The 17,252-nt window shown below is 43.6% G+C and overlaps 1 protein-coding gene and 1 long non-coding RNA gene across 2 annotated transcripts; one reads left to right on the top strand and one right to left on the bottom strand.

The window, feature by feature from the left end:
• Positions 1 to 2,943: 2,943 nt before the first annotated feature.
• Positions 2,944 to 4,062, bottom strand: LOC103636473 (uncharacterized). The gene is made up of 2 exons (XR_558037.4): positions 3,913 to 4,062; positions 2,944 to 3,843 (listed from the first exon to the last, which is right to left on the bottom strand). It is a non-coding gene; the product is annotated as an uncharacterized lncRNA (long non-coding RNA).
• A 493-nt stretch (positions 4,063 to 4,555) lies between these two features.
• LOC100286090 (uncharacterized) lies at positions 4,556 to 16,909 on the top strand. Its single transcript, NM_001398270.1, has 10 exons — positions 4,556 to 4,814; positions 4,886 to 5,013; positions 9,364 to 9,478; positions 9,653 to 9,711; positions 10,017 to 10,224; positions 11,654 to 11,739; positions 14,897 to 14,998; positions 15,368 to 15,501; positions 16,132 to 16,180; positions 16,650 to 16,909. Exons 3-10 carry the CDS (start codon positions 9,373 to 9,375, stop codon positions 16,842 to 16,844), a joined length of 939 nt encoding a protein of 312 aa, NP_001385199.1. The 5' UTR covers positions 4,556 to 4,814; positions 4,886 to 5,013; positions 9,364 to 9,372; the 3' UTR covers positions 16,845 to 16,909.
• Positions 16,910 to 17,252: the final 343 nt, after the last annotated feature.

Genomic DNA, 17,252 nt, shown 5'->3' with positions numbered 1-17,252 from the left:
AAAAAAAATACCCTCTAACAACTTATTTCAATGGATATCCAAATATAACCATATTCTATTATGGGTTTCTCGCTAACTAAAGATAGAAAAATATAAATGACTATATATTGCATTTAATATATAGAAAATTTACTGGAGATTGGAAATATATACAAAATGGTTTTTATGTAAATGACTTTCTAAATGATAATTTAGAGTGTAAAATTTAGAAAGACTCATGGAGATGTTCTAACTATTAGCTCTGGTATATTCAAACAACCCATTGACCCCAAATTAGGGCGACCTATCAAGCAGATTGGGTGGAGTGTTTATTTTCCTATTGATTGGCCCTTGTCGTAGTGGGTTGGTCAAAGGCTACCACTGGCGCGGGTCTTAACTTGAACAAGAACGTCTAAGGACCAAGGGGAACTTATGCTTAATGTTGGTTAGGTTATTGTCTACTAAGCGGGGTCATTTGACTGGAGGCTGTCACAACGATAGGCTTTTGGTCGATCCATCTCAGTCAGATCAAATGAGAAGCATGCATAAGTTCTTGGGAATCGAAAACTTATTTAAAGGTAAAACTTTCTTAGCTTCACAGTGTTCTAGGTGTTTGCGAGGATGTTGTCGTTGGAGTCTCTTAGCTTATATGACCATGGCCATAACACTTGAGCGACGACCTAGGGAACAACTTGTGCCACCTTGGGACGACAATACATTATAGTCGTTGTCTCTCTTGCTTCCCCGAGCAGGTCGACGGTTTGTTGTTCGTTGACTACATGTCGCTCATTGAAGTTGACGATCCTCGGAGCGTCATACTTAATGTCGACTGAGAGAACTACCTCAAACCTATAGACCAAGAAAAAGAGCATGAAGTTGGTGGATCGAGTTGGAGTTGTTTGTAAACTCAATAAGGTCAAAGGGAGTTTGGTTGTGCGTCGACATGCGCACCTCTGGAGTTTGTCAAAGATGTTAGGCTTTAACCCCTAAATGATCTAGCCATGCCTGCTCAACCTAGCCATTGGTCATGGAATGCGCAACAACTTCCCAATCTATTCAAATGTTGAAGTCGTCGCAGAATTCGAGGAAGGATCACTTGGTAAAGTTGGTCTTCTTGTCGGTTATTGTGTGAGGAAGCGTCGTAGGGCTTCATTGTCGCAGTATTTGTGCCTCATGCAGTCATGATGTGAGCACAACGTGTTCATGAGCTCTTCTAACTGGTTGTGCTCAGTGCACGACCACACCCTTCGACCACATCGATCGTGCTGGCTGGGGGACACATGGGGGTATGACAGTCGTGGAATTTGAGTTAGTAGGTTAGTGATGGAAACCACTTCGTTGTCCTACGATCGATGAAGGTCACTAGGTCATTGTCACTTCTCCCCTGATCGCGAGGAACACATGCTTGGCTCCATGGTTGGGGGGCACCCTTCGCCTGGTCGCTGAAGATCACATCAATCGCCTCCTCGCTAGATGCGTGGTTGAAAGGTCCCTTATAAGTTTTGGCATTTAAAAAGGTCTCTTATAAGTTTAACTAAGATATTAAGTATTGAGCAATTTTTTAGTTTAAAGTTTACAAAGTTCAACACACAGAGTCAATATAAATAAACAGGGTCTCAGGCCATTTCCAATTGTTCAACAACCAAGACGCAAGAGGCAACAACCGAGCTTTTTGGAACTGAGGTATGCCCAAGAGTGGGCTTATGAAAAAGTTATTTTGAACCATGCAATTGGATATATAGTATTATAATACGTTGTGACTTGGTATTGTGTTATCCAACAGTGATTTAGCCCCATCTGAAGGCTTGTTAAGCATATGTGCGGTATTCTGTTTGGCCATAGCGGATCTGGCCGAGGAGCGCTCCTGGCCGAGCTCCCTGCCGCCGCCGGCGCTCCCATCTTCCCCGCCGTCAGCTGAAAGAAAAGAGAACCAATTCTTCCCTGCGCCTCCTCCGGTACGTCTTCCTTTCTCTTCTTCTCCATTCCCATCCTCCCCCCGTCGGTGAGCGCAAAGCGCCATGGATAAAGCCACTGAGAAAGCTTTGAACTTAACACATAGTTGCTTCCTGTGACCATGGGAAAGCTCCAAGCTCCAATCCCATGGCACCAGAAACTGCAAATGGGGCTAGGGCGGTGGAGGGGAATAGAGGCACAACCACCGTCGACATGAGCAACATTAATTATGGCACCAGCAGATTACATTCGCGCCATCGATTATGCAGGACACATGATCCGATATGTTTTAGTGTCAATAACATTAAATAGTAACAGTCAATACTATAATGTGTTAGTGAATCTCATTATTCGTTTGATTGAAGGCGCAGAGATTAAATCGAGTTTGGGATGGTCTTTTAGATGCCATTAGACAGATGCAATTATCTGCCGATGAGTTGAGGAGGTTGAGCGGCCACAATCATGTGCCTGAGTATGTAGAGTATCTGCACAAGAATAGCCTGGTTAATGCCATGAGTGTTGTTACTGAAATTGCACAAGGTCTAGATACTGTGAGGAGGGATTTGGAGCAAGTTCTTATTGGTCCACAACCTCTACTTGAGGATTACGAAGACCTTGGACTGTACGATGATTTCAAATCTGATGGTGATGTTCATTGTGATTGTAATGAGCAGTGTGGTTCGGATGAAGACAACTCTCTGGACTCGGATGAGATCAATGATAGCCGTCTATCACATATGAACGAGCGTATCTGAGCTATTTATCTGTGAGAGAGTCGCCTCCTCGACAATAGCCATGTATTAATTTGATGTAGTATTATATGGCCAATGTATGTTGTGATGTCCTGAATGGTACTTGTAGTTCATGATGTATTTTGTGAGACTTGTAGTTCATGATGTATTTTTAGCTCAACTTTGTTTCGGCCATGATTATTTCAGCCATAATCTTCAACTATGTGTGCCTAGTTCAATGAACTATGTTATCTTTTCGGCCCTAAACATATGAAACATATGAAACAACAATAACACTCTCATTGGATTACTTCGAAGGCCACAACAAATTAAATAAATAAATGTTAAGTTCTCGACATAGAAAAACATACAATTATGCATTTATGCTCCAAGGACAGTCGCCTCCACGACAATAGCCTCTATATTTCTTCGGGGTACTAGCCTCAATACCTAACTCGAATTCTTTGTCTATGGCATATTGTCTCATTGCCAGCCTAAATTCAGTCATAGATGCATACAAGCTGCCAACCTCCATCGCTGGATGATTAGAGTCATAGACAACTCTGGTCTTGTGCGGCAAAAAATCAACACAAGGCAAAGGTGCTGAACCATCGCCACCAAGTTCATCTAGATTATTTCCATGACCTCTACGATTGCAAGCATCCTCTCTCTCTTTATTTTCTCGTTCATCCTCGACAACTAATCCAAGTTTGAGGTACATAACACTCTCGTTGGGTACATGTTGAGGTCCTTCTTCTTCCCATCGTAAATCCGGTAAAATTCCCTCAAAATCATTTCCTTGAGTTGACGAATCCGGTACCGAATGACCTTGCTCTACAACATTAATGGGAGGGGGAGCACTAATATCCTAAGGCGCGGCTGGTACCTCAATCAACAAGTGCTCAACATCTTCAATGGCGAGGGACCAATTCACATATGTCGCATTGTGTCGCTGAACATCAATTTCATTGAAAAATCTATGGGGCACGAGGAGGTCAAGGAAGCTTGAATTGGAAACGAACCGTGGTTCTCGTCGCCGGTTGCTGTGGATTCTCCATTGCTGCCGGGAGTATCCATTGCAGTATCTGCCTGGGAGAGTGGAGGAGAGCAATGGCCTCAGCTCGGCACGACGGCCACTGGAGCTCGCCAACCGGGGCCATGCGCGCTTAACTGGAGCTCACTGGAGACACGACAAACAGGTTAGCGCGGGGGAGGATGGGAATGAAGAAGAAGAGAAGGGAAGACGTACCGGACGAGGCGCGGGGAAGAGAAGGATGGGAGCGCCGCCAGTAATGGACGGGACCGGCTCGCTGCCGGGAGGGAGCTCGGTCAGGAGCGCTCCTCGGCCAGATTCGTTATGGCCAAACGGAATGCCGCGCATATGCTAAACAAGCCTTTAGATGGGGCTAAGGGGGTGTTTGGTTTCTAGGGACTAATGTTTAGTCCCTTTATTTTATTCCTTTTTAGTGTATAAATCGCTAAATATAGAAACTAAAATAAAGTTTTAATTTCTATATTTGGTAATTTTGGAACTAAAAATGGAATAAAATCTAGGGACTAAACATTAGTCCCTAGAAACCAAACACCCTCTAAGGGGGTGTTTGGTTTGTAGGGACTAATTTTTAGTCCCTACATTTTATTCCACTTTAGTTACAAAATTATCAAATATAGAAACTAAAACTCTATTGTAGTTTCTATATTTGTCAATTTATATACTAAAATGGAACAAAATGAAGGGACTAAACATTAGTCCCTAGAAACCAAACACCCCCTAAATCACTGTTGTATAACATAATACCAAACCACAACATATTATAATACTATAAATCCAATTGCAGGGTTAGAAATAATTTTTTTCAGGAGCCCACTCTTGGGCATACCTCAGTTCCAAAAAGCTCGCAACAGCCAGCCCTAGGTCTGAACTCTCTCGGACGGGTGACAGGCTGACAGCCGCCGCCCGCCAGCTTTGGAGAGCCACGGTGACAGGCCGCCAGCAGCCATCGACGGCCCTCCCTCCACCTCGCCGTCGTCCCTCTTCCCCCATCTCGCCGAGCCATCGTCCCTCCACAGCAGGACCACCTCACCGAGCCGTCGTCCCTCCACAGCAGGAGTGCAGGACCGCATCGCCGAGTCGTCGTCTCTCCACACCAGGTCCGACCGACTCGCCGTCTCGCCGACGTCCAATCCTTGCCCTCCCCTGAACTCACCGTGCGGGCTTCCAGGTTCGCCGTCGCGGCGCGGCTACCTCGCTCCGGCTCCCAGCTCGTCCGGTCCAGCTCACTCGCGGTCGCGACCATCTCCGTCCACCTCATCCCTCCGGCAAGCAGTTGCTAAACTCATCCAGGGTCAGGTGTGAACTGCATATCAGCATATGTGAATTCTGTGTGTGTTTTAGTGATATGATTGCGTGTGTGTCAGTGTGGGTGTTTTATTTCAGTTTCAGCAGTAAGCTACGTGGCACTGAAGCTGCTGCTACTGATTCAGAGATGAGCCCAGGTTCAGCGCTTGAACCTGTCTGTTCCTCGATCGCACCTTGTCTCGATTTCATGTGTAAACAGTTCACCGGCCTTAAAAAATAAGTCCATGCTTTATAGCTCTAGAGTCTTGGTTTAAACACATGGATCTAAATCTCAACGGTTTGGGATATCTAAGTCTCTGAACTTTGGTAACTCCTTATGTTATGGTGGGTAAAACATATGAAAGGCGGCCCAAGCAGCCCATAGGCCAGGCCATGCCAGGAGATCAGGATTAGAGGGATAAGGATAAGTTTGTTAGATTAGATATCAAAAGGAGAGATAGTAGGAGTTTGTTAGAGGATAAGTAGGGGCGGCAACAGTTTATGTGCGCCTGTACTAGGCTATATAAAGTCCTTAGTTTGTACCCAGGAGGATTAGCAAAGATCAATCTAAGAAGAGTATTGCTCCTTGCCACATTCTGTCTCGGCCGTGCGCCAGCACGGCTCCTTCTCGCCCTCAATCCTCAAGGCCTCGCCCTACTACCCACTCATACAACCTCAGAAGTCGAGATCACTACACCTTACTATATTTCCAGGAGCCATTGGCAATTTTGCCATTATCATTTATGGGTTTCGTTAATATGCCATGAGTAATTTCTCATATTTCCAGAGTCTCAGGTTCAGGGTTCAGAGCTCAACATCTCAGTCCCAACCTCGATCGTTTATTACAAATTTTCTTCAAATCTTATAGTGTAAATTATATAAACAACCTTAAGCAAAGTCTTAGTTGGTACAACCCTCTTCCATTTTGTTAATTCACTATATTTAAACATGTACTGTTTTGAGAGATATAAACTTCTGAATTTTGCTAAATCTTGCTGTTATTTGGAACTTCATTGTCAAATTTGAAGTTTTATCGTGGCATTTTATACTTAAATTTCAAATTGAGGGGGTACATTTAACCACTATTCACCGAATTTCTAAATAGATTTTATTGAATCACATATACGCCATACACTATGGGGTAAAATTATGGTACTGATTACGCTTCCCTAAATCATTTATTACGATATCGTTTACTCATTATTGTGATCTTTGTGAAGTTGTCAATTTGTGAACTTGTGAATTTGTGATCTTTGTGAATTTGTCGTATTGTTAACTTGTGATAATTGTGAACTTGTCATATTGGGATATTTTCATATTGGTATGTTTGGCGATCTTATTTTAAATTCTGACCGTTACCGGTGTATTTTCCGTGCCAAACTTTCGTTTTCGATGTTTCCGAAATACTGATACCGTTTTTGTTTCTGGAGTTACCGTCTTCGATTTTGTTTCCAATAAAAAAAATGAAAACGGAAACTGTTTTAGCGTTTACCGACCGTTTTCATCCCTACCTCTACCCCTCGCTCTCTGCCTCTAAAACACACACGATGGCCAGTAGCAGAGTGCGATTCCCCATTTGTCTCTTTGAAGATGAACCCTAACCCTAGGGTTTGAGGAGAGGGATCCCCTTGCCGTTGCCACTTTCTCTCTTCGCGACATGGCTTCTCCACCATCCAGTGCAGATGTAACCTGAGGCAGCTGTCGTAAATGTGCAGCTCTCTGTCATCAGTCCTCAGTTTTACAAAAGTTCCTTCAATATCAATGAGCCTCGCGAAAGGGCTTCTAACCGAGTTGGTTAGGTGGTCTGAGTAGCAATCCTTAGGTCCTGAGTTCGAACCGTAGTGGGAGCGAATTTCAAGTTGAGGTTAAAAAAGGTCACTCGCTGGTTCCCCTGGTCGTGTGCACATGATATGGACTGGCTTATGGGGGGCGGATTCTCGTGTAGGGACTAGGAGGGTTCAAAGCACGCGTAAAGATCTGGCCTATAGGGGGCGAACCCTCATGTTGCATGGGGGACCAGCTTTCGTGACTTTTCTTAGTCGGGACTCCGATTGAGCTTCTTAATATAATACCGTGGGGGCGGTCTTTCCCCTACCGGCCGAGTTTTTTTTAATATCAGAGAGCCTCAGTTTTATAAAAGTTCCTGCAATATCAGAGAGCTTTTCCCCTTAAATCTGTCAACATGTTGGGCACAACCATTTCCTGTATGTTGGGCAAAATCATTTCCCCTTGAATGCTGACCAAAACAAATTCCCGTTGAATCTGTCAACATGTGTTAATACAGGTGCTGAGTGTGTAGATGTATGATAAGCAGCACCTAACAAAAAATTCAGCACCACAAGCAATTAAACAGAACAGAAGCAGCAGAACAGTGCCACTCAGCACCACAAAAAATCAGGAACATAAGAAGCAGCTAAACAGAACAGAAGCTAAACAGAACCTGTAGGACTGAATGTGAAGCCACTTTCAGCAAAAAAAATCAGCACCAGAAGCAGCAGCTTGTAGATTCACTTTCCAAAAGCAGCAGAAGCTAGTTTCCAAAAGCAGTTTGTAGATTGAGCACCAGAAGCAGCAATCTGTAAGCAAAAACTTCAGCACCAGATTCAGTTTCTGAGCCAGTTTCCAAAAGATTTAGTTTCGAAATTCAGCACCTGATTCAGTTTCTAAGCTAGTTTCCAAAAGGTTCAGTTTGTAGATTCAGTTTCCAAGCCAGTTTCTAAGCACCAGTTTGTAGATTCAGTTTCTAACCAAAAAATTCAGCACCAGATTCAGTTTCTAAGCTAGTTTCCAAGCCAGATTCATAGTTCACATACATAGTTCTGGAGCATAGTATTTCAACAGAAGTTTCAGGAGCACAGTAGTTCAGATACATAGTTCAACAACAAATGCTTCATGAGGACAATAGTTAATTGTTTTCTTCCTCGGAGTAGTTCAACAAGTGCTTCTGAACTACTGTGCTTCTGAACTATTGTTCAACCCGGCTGCGAGATGGAGAAGGAATGAGATAAACTGTAACCCACCCCTGCTCTGACCGCCAGAAAGCGAGAAGCGGCATGAGTGCTGCGGGAGGGGCAGTTTGCTCCCAAGGTTGGCAATGCCATTTTGGCGATGCAATTGTTCGGAGTGCCAAAACATCAAAGTGTTATGTTAGGAGTGTTATAATAGCAAATTTCTCTAGCCTATAGAGAATTCCCCGCAGAAAATCGAGGATCGGGTCTCCATTGCCATCTCTACCACAGACTCTTGGGTTTTTGTCGTTGTTGTCGCCGCGTAGTCGCGTACTTAATGGGCTGCACGGTCTGGCACATGTAGGCCCAGTCCAACTAAGAGAATAAACTATACTACTATATAATCCGCCAATTTAAACTTTGCAAAACCCACCCAACCAAATCATCCCCACACCCACAACTTTCACTAAATCCACCAAACAAATTGCACCCAGACTTAACACATCATCAAAACCAACGATTCAGATCACTGGATGCCCCTCTCCCTTACTCAAACCCAATGGCCAATATTATTTGGAGCATTCCTCATCCCTCCCCCTCTCCCTCCCCCGTGACCCCACCGCCCCCTCCCTCTCCCCTCACTCGCACCGCCGTCGCCGTTGACCTCTTCCCTCCCTGGGATCGTAGCATAAGTTATATGCTAGTACTCTTATATGCTAATACTCTGTAAAAAAGGGGGAAAATAGGACTACACTTTCTTTCTTCCACTTGATGCCTCACACAATTCTGCGTCGCCCAACTTTGTGACTCCTTTCCTGCGCCGGCGTACCCATCCTCCACCACCACTGGCCGCCCAGCCGCCCCCCACGGCCTATGCGGCTGTGTCCGTGCGACGGGGTCTTTGAGGCCGCAGTCCGCTGCCGCGCCATCGGCTTAGGGGCCCGTGCCCGTGAGTCCCTCCCTCCCTGGCAAAGTGTTGAGCACAGCTGGTGAGAGCACTGAGCATCTTGTTCCCCTCCATTCTCTTCCTCCTTGCAAGTTCTCCAAATCTTTAACCCTAACTTTCCTGTTTCCTCCGATCTAATGTAGTTAGCTGGTTGTTGAATTTTCCCTCGAATTTGTTCAATTGATGCAGCTTTATAGCTGTCTGCAGTAGAAATTTGTGTCTGTATGTAAATTGTGTGACAAATTTTATGGTACTTTACCAAGTTAATAAATGGTTCTTACCGAATTGCTAAATGCATTATGCCTTTGCCGCCACCGCCACAGCAGATCAGCAGCTCTTGCCTTATCCCGCTGGCTGGCCGCAGCACCGGTGGTGGTAAGGGTGGTCTCTCATCCCTATATCTTCTTGGAGGCTCATGCTTGCTTGCGCTCCTAATTTACTTCTGCTCTCATTCACTTCTTACCACAGTGGTGGAGGATGGCATCGAAATACGTGGCCAGGGTACCGTCTCCATGGTGGGCGCCACAACGTCGTTTGGTTGGTTCATGGGTTTCCGTCTGCTCGGTAAAATGCGGTGCATTGGGTAGGTAACTATGTATATGTATTTTTTCTAGCCTGGTGCAGTGCTGAGAACTGTCTCATTGAGTCATCACTAAGCCTCCAGCATTGGGTCTGCCATTTCGTTTTGCTGTCGTCTGTGCCTTGAGATAAATTGGCCTTGTGTGCCTTGAGATAAATTGGCCTTGTGTTCTGGCAGGAGGACGGGATGTTGTGTGCGCTGCTGTTAGCTTCAGACCATGCATCGACATTCACAAGGTGTATAGGATTGGTTCCTTTGCTTTATTCTGATATTATACTTATGTGTGTGAAAAAAATAAAAATACTGTGGTCAGCTCTACACTTCTACATGATTGTAAATTGATGCTCTGGTTGTGACATGATATGACCAATTTTTAAGTATATTATTTTCTTTTCTGTAGTGTGGTTAGACTGTGGACTAATGGTGTTAAAATTACCGAATTTCGGCAATCAGTAGTCATCTAAGTTCAGAGTTCAGACACCTCACACCTCTGGCTGTAAAAGTACAGTTTATCTTATGAGATATGTTTTTAAATTTTCAGGGGAAAGTTAAGCAGATTGTTGGTTCTACTCTTCGGGATTCATCCAATGATGGCATGGAACTTGTGACAAACTTTGAATCAGACAAATCTCCTGCAGAATTTGCAAAATCATATAAAGAAGATGAACTTCTTGGAGGACATGTTATAATGCTTGGCTCAGATCCTGCAAGCCAGGCTGCTGCACTCGAGGCACTACATGCATATCCTGGTGAGAATTTGTTATCTAGTTGCTGCAAGAACTGTGGTTGCTCATTGGGTTAGCCTCTTGCGTTTGGCTGTTGCTCTTGTTAGTCTTATTTGTAGTAGCACTTATTGTTTGCCACTTGTCTCTTATTGGGTGCTCTGGATGTTCCATATTCTAAAATACATAAAAAATCAAAGTATTTATTTTAAAAACTAGCACATCAAAATATCAGATAGATTTTTGAGGCATAGAAACGATTTATTATCCTGTTCAAACTTGGAAAATAATTTTGATTTTAATAAAGCACCATAAGCTCCTTTTAATGCAATGATACATAGCTCTCCTACGTAATTCGAAAAAAGCACCATAAGCTGCATTGCTATCCCTTTTAATCGTAAGTCATTGATCAAATGCTGCTGCCGATGGATGAAAATTATATTTATTTCATTTTCATCATCTGTATTCAACGCAGTGATTTAAGCATATAGTCTTTCAATTGTGGAAAACATGTAAATCGTAAGTAATATGGCAACTCTGGTTTTCATTTTGTTAGAGTTAGATACAAGATTCTGCATATGCATATTGGTTTATGGTATCCAAAAAAACTCGGTCGGGGAGGGATTGACCGCACTCCCGGTATTAATGTCTAGGGTCGGCACTTAAAGATGCACACAACCCACTGATAGCTAAGAAGAGACTGAAACATTGGCCCCGGCCGAGAAAATCTCCGAACCCTGGCCTAACGGGCCGGCATCAACCGTCCACTCTGCAACGGCTCAACCGAAGGGTGGCGCACATGACATCGTAACCCAACAGCGGATGATGCACAACGAGGAATTTTTTTAATCAAGCCGGAAAATTTGTCCCCGAGGGGAATCAAACCCGGAACTTTGAAGGTGCTACTCGGAAGCCCTTAACCACTAGGCTAGAGGCCCTTTCACGTTTATGGTATCCAAGAAACTGTATTATGTACCAGTTGAGTTTATTTTGTCAAACATATGATCTTTGTGCATGATCATGAAATTTACTGAATAGAAATGTGGTATTTGTTGTACGACAATTAAGTTCATCGTGTTAATTTCCTTTCTGATAGGTTTTTGTTACAAAAAGTAGATATAAAGTTAGGCTGGTGATGATTAACACATCAACATATTAGCCCCCCACCCTGTAGATGGCTTTATTCAAAGGCTGTTTGAAGGCTGTCTCTAGTAGTATTAGGTGATAATGTACTTCAGCTACACTTTGTTGAAACCCTAATTTGTGTGAGATTACAGGGTAAAGTATTATTGCAATCCGGTGCTCGTTTTGTTCTCTACGGTCACAGCCAACAGCCTTCTTGTGATGGAGATTTTTACATCTTCCAGTGTTTCTTCTGTTAGTATGGTTTGTTTCTGCTTTAAGCCATGAGATGCCATCAATGACAAACTGCAATGAACATGGGCTATCATACTAGGTGGCTTGCAAGTTGGAGGTGGAATAAATTTGCAGAATGCAATGTCTTACCTTAATGAAGGGGCCAGTCATGTGATAGTGACCTCTGTAAGTGCTCATGCTCTAAATCTGTGCAAACTTTGCTATTTTTTTTTCTTCTTCATTATGTGATGTATTGTGAAGGGAGGGCAGCAGTAGAGCCTACCGTCTGTAACTGGAAGGTCCCGGTTCGAGCCCCAGCCTCTGCATATTATGCGGGTAAGGCTTGGCGCTTAAAGATACCCTTCTGCAGACCCCACACAGTGCGGGAAGCCTACGACACTGTGGACTCCCTTCATTATGTGATGTATTGTGTAAATGTTTTTTTGGTTAGTCTGTACTTCTATATGAAGATATAATTAGGGCCTATCTCCATTATATTCGTATTTCTATTTGCTTTTGTTGGTCTAAAACTGTTACTAACCCTTACAATGAAAACTAGACTCAGCATGTGTAGGACCTAAACATCCTGACTTTATTAGGGTGGACAAACGAGATCCGCATAAGTGACCAAGACGATGATGCCACTGAGCAAACGTCGTCGTGGAACCCGAAGCCGCAAGCACATGAGGTGTAGAGGTATGGTAGGAAGGAAGATGCAAGGTATCCAAGATGTAGAGGAGAGGCGAAGATTTACGGCGACGACCAGTCCCAATCACATCCCCTGTGTGACGATCCTGTACAAAACAAGATGAGTCATCAAATCCAACAAAACAATTGTGATCAGTAATTTGACCAACTGATAGTAGATCCATGGATAACTCAGGAACAAAAAATATATTTGGAATAGTAAAATTAGAATCAGAAAGAGAACCCTTGTGGGTGACATGACATAATGTACCATCAGCTGTCTGAACAGAGGTACCCTCGGTGACAGGTGTAGTAGATGCCAGACGTGACTGATCAGATGTCACATGAAAAGAAGCACCAGAATCAAGAACCCAAGATGATGATATAGCACCAGCAGAAGAAGTAGCAGCAACCACAACTGAGCCTTTAGGAGATGGTCCCATACCACGACCACGAGTAGCACGACGGACACGAAAATCAGCCAACTTCTCTGGAAACTTAGCAAAACAGTTCTCAGACCGATGAGTGGTCTTTTTGCAGTGTTCACAAGGCTGAAAGGTGTTCCTAGACCTCTAAGCAGCAGCCAACACACTGTGAGAACTTACACCAGTAATAGAAGACATAGATTTCAGACGAGTCTCTTCAGCAAGCAATTCGGACAATGCCCGAGCCATGGTGAGAGTATCCGAACTGTGAAGCAGCCTTGCACGAAGGGAATCGAATTCAGGTCGAACTCCCATAACAAATCTGTAGGTAAAGAACTTGTCAATGAACTTATGGGCTGGACAAGGCACAACAGTACAAGCTGGCACCATGGAGGTCAATGCACTCATAAGACGATCAAAGGCGGAATAATATTCATCAATGGACATATCATGTTGCTCAATCACATGAGTCTGCTGCATAAGAGTATGTAAAAGAGCACCGCTATCCTGAACAAACCGATCCTTCAGATGTGACCAGATAGCCTTAGTAGTGGTAAATTTGGACAGACTCATAATCATAGTTGGTTTAGTGCTGTTGACCATTGCAGCCATTACTTTGCCATCATTGATCTGCCAAGTCTTAATTGCAGCAGCATTGCTTCGATCAACGGCTAAAACTGGAGAATCTTCAGTCAAATGAAAAAGTAAACCATGACCCCTTAATGCAGTCTGAACACAAAAAAACCCATTCTGGGTAATTCTGGCCATCAAGCACAATGTTGACAACAATAGCGTTGGCCGACATATTGCAGATTAATAAATCACTGAAGAATAAGAGATCTGAAACAACTGGCTGGAAGGTACCAAAATCCCGATCTTGAGCAGCGGATGAACAGTGATGATAGACACCAAGCGCAGCAGCACCGCAGGCCGCGACTGCGCGCAGAGGGCGAACGAGGAGGCCGCGACTGCGCCGGGTGGACGAAGACAGCAGCAGCAGAGGGTCGCGATTGCGACTGCAGCAGCCGCGCGGGCGCGCAGAAGGCGCGACAGCAGCAGTGCCGGGCGGCCGCAACTGCAGCAGAGGGCGTGCAGCAGCCACGCGGGCGCGCAGAAGGCGCGACAGCAGCAGTGCCGGGCGGCCGCAACTGCAGCAGAGGGCATGCAGCAGCCGCGCGGGCGCGCAGAAGGCGCGACAGCAGCAGTGCCGGGTGGCCGCAACTGCAGCAGAGGGCGTGCAGATGAAGCGACGGCAGCAGGGGCAGGATCCTCGACGGCGGGCAGCAGAGGGCGCGCGGATGAAGCGACGGCAGCAGGGGCAGGATCCTCGACGGCGGCTGGGGCAGGGGACAGCCGCGTGGGAGAAGCCCGATCCGCGGCGGCAGGGGTAGGAGCCTCGACGGCGGGCGGCGGATCCGCGACGGCGGGCGGCTGATCCGCGACGGCGGACGGCCGCGACGGCGTCTAAGGCAGGATCCTCGACGGCGGCGGCTAGATGAGGAAGAGAACAGCCGCGACGGCGGCTGGGTGGGTAGTGGAAGGACAGCCGCGACAGCGGCTGGGCGAGAAACAGCCGCGAAGGCGGCAAAAAAAGATTAGGGTTTCGTAACCTGCTCTATACCATGTTACTAACGTTGAGATTGATAATCTGTCCCTAAGGACTATTGGTAATATATAGGCAGTAGGCCTGGGCCTAATGGGCCTTAACAGTGTCTACCACCACATTTTGTTTATTCCTTCATGCCAATGTTATTTGCATCTTGGCTGCCTCGATTTCGTCTTGATGGACACAAGTTTGTAGTCACATTGCTGCCGTTGAAGAATGCTTTATCACCATTCTTGTACAGCCCCTATTCCACATTGGGCTTGTCAATATCCTTACCGCTTGGTCAATACGCTTAGTTGCCCATCCTCGTCTCATCTCTGGATGCCACTTGAACTTTGGTGCAAGTGCAAGTAGATGATGTTATCACTTTTCAGCTGCTAGTATTGATTATTTCTCTTCTAATAACATCTATATCTTCTGCTTAAGCAACCTTCGATAATAGTCCTGAGCTAGCTTGTTCTAATATGGAGGTGAAAGTTTTTCCCCCTTGTTGTACTTGTTGCGTTGTTTGATAGTTGTCATTGTTGGATATTATTTTTTGCACAAACATACCTTGCTTTTACTGCAGGTCGCCTTGTATATTATTTGAGTATCTGTAACTCATGTATTCAAGTCTTTTATGTAGTATGTGCTTAGCGATGGCAAGATGAACATTGAAAGGCTGACAAAACTTGTCGAGCTGGTTGGGAAACAGAGGCTTGTGCTGGACCTTAGCTGTCGAAAAAAGGTACCGAGTACATAGGGGAATTATGTTATTTTTCATTTTATGATGCTAGATTCATGTTTTGGTTCTTTTCCATCTGTGAAAACAAGTGAACAGTGTGGGGTTGTGATTCGCTGAATATGCTAATAATATATGCGAAGTGCAATGAAATAGATAGAGTGAAGTAAGCATTTCAACTATTTTATGTGAACTGTGGTAGATGCATTCTTATGTGTGCACTCTTTTTGTGGTCACAAATGCTACTCTTCATTTCATTTTCTTTATGTAATCAGAGGAAGGAAGCAAGCATATTTCTTGTACATACACTTTTTTCATCCTATTCTCTACTCTTTCAATCTTTGAGTATCTTCTAACCACATTGTTCCTGGTTAGGATGGCAGATATACTATTGTAACTGACAGGTGGCAGAAGTTCAGTGATGTGTTTGTGGATGAACCGGCATTAGAATATCTCGCTGCCTTCGCAGATGAGTTTTTGGTTCATGGTGTTGATGTGGAGGGCAAAAGGTGCAACTGTGGAATTATTATCAAGTCTTCCTTTTATTGATTAAAAAAATCATATTGCAACATTGACATGACCATATGGGACAAAGTTGCTTTGCAAGTTGTCATATCCTATTATTCCGAAATATATATGATGGACCAGTTTTTACATACCGATTTTAAGTTCTGAAATTGTTTCTTCTTTGAGATTTTTTATATGGGTATATATTGTGTCCTACCATTGAAATTAATCTGCTGCTCCCAAATGAAAATCATACTAAATAGGCTCTCGTTTTTGTGAGTATCAACAATGACAAAAAAAACTTTTTTATCTCAACAAGTTGGGCACATAAACTACCAACAAAAGGAAGTATAAAATGTAAAGGCATTAATACTGTAATAGTACAAGGGGATCTAAACCCTAGCTCCTTTGTTTGGAGTTTAATGTAGATTTTGATCTAATTTTCTGTTTGGATTGATTATCACTTTGTATTATCTAATTAATTTCCATATTCATCCATGTTAAGTACTCTAATTCACTGACTCTTGATTTCTTATCTTCTGAAACCTCGTTGGTTATCCTGCTCTTGCAATTTAAAATTTGCTACTGTCCTGTTACCCTGATTCTATTTTAAGCTAGGATGTGAATTACAGGTTAGGGATTGATGAGGAACTTGTGGAACTATTGGGGCATCATTCACCAGTGCGTACAGACTTCAAATTTGGACTTCCAGTTTTCTTTTCTGGATCTTCGTTTCATTCTTTATATATTTTTTCTCCTGTTTAGTGCATACTGTAGTCTTCTAATTTTACAGCTTACGCTATGCTGTCGACAAACTATACTAAAATAGGAAGCAAAACAGGGTATTCTTTGTTATAACAAATATTTGTGTTGGTGATTATTATTTCAAAAGCAATAAACTAACTTGACTGCGGTCATAATTTAAAATTCTCTTCAGTCTTTCTACAGGTCTTGGTCCAGTCAAATCAAAGACTAGTTGATTAGCCATCTTTCCATGCTTATTTCTATTGAGCTCATAACTATCATGTGCAATATATCTGTGTGCATATATCAACAAATGAAATTTTAATATATCTGTGTGCATATATCTTTATGTTTTAGTGTTTCTGTTCCTGTTTCTAAGCTCACCGCTGTTTCTTTGACTTTGTAGATCCCAGTAACTTATGCTGGGGGTGTGTCAACAATGGATGACCTAGAGAGGATAAAGAAGGCAGGCAAAAGTCGAGTAGATGTAACTGTTGGGAGTGCTCTAGATATATTTGGAGGAGATTTACCCTACAAAGATGTTGTCCTTTGGCACAAGAAGCAAAGTATGGTTGGCCAAGTGTCAAGGAACATGTGGTAGCGATCAGTATTGCCAGAATTTATTGTGTATCGCTCGCTAAAAGCATATTTATTTTCATTACAAAACTTCATTGTGCGTTTGAATTACTGAGCTTTCTTTTGCTTTTGCTTTTGGTTGTTTAGACAGTCTCCAGCAACGTTCCCTAACTTTAACCCTCTAAAGAAATATTCCTCATCCTTTATAACATTCTCTAAAAGATTTCATACTCTATATCTTTTTAACTCCAATAACTTCATCTAAATTTCTCTCTATATGTATAGTGCCACCGAATACATGCATATATATTGTTCGTTGTTGGAGAGCCTATACCTTTGGCGGATGAAGAGGTGTCTCTATTTACTGGACTTTTACCGTTCGTTGTTGGAGAGCCTAGAGAATGAATGAAACACTAAATTTACCGAACAGACG

Source organism: Zea mays, chromosome 1 (assembly GCF_902167145.1).
Source record: "Zea mays cultivar B73 chromosome 1, Zm-B73-REFERENCE-NAM-5.0, whole genome shotgun sequence".
NCBI lineage: Eukaryota > Viridiplantae > Streptophyta > Magnoliopsida > Poales > Poaceae > Zea > Zea mays.
Note: the sequence above shows the minus strand (reverse complement) of the source record. Positions and strands in the feature narration are given on the sequence as shown.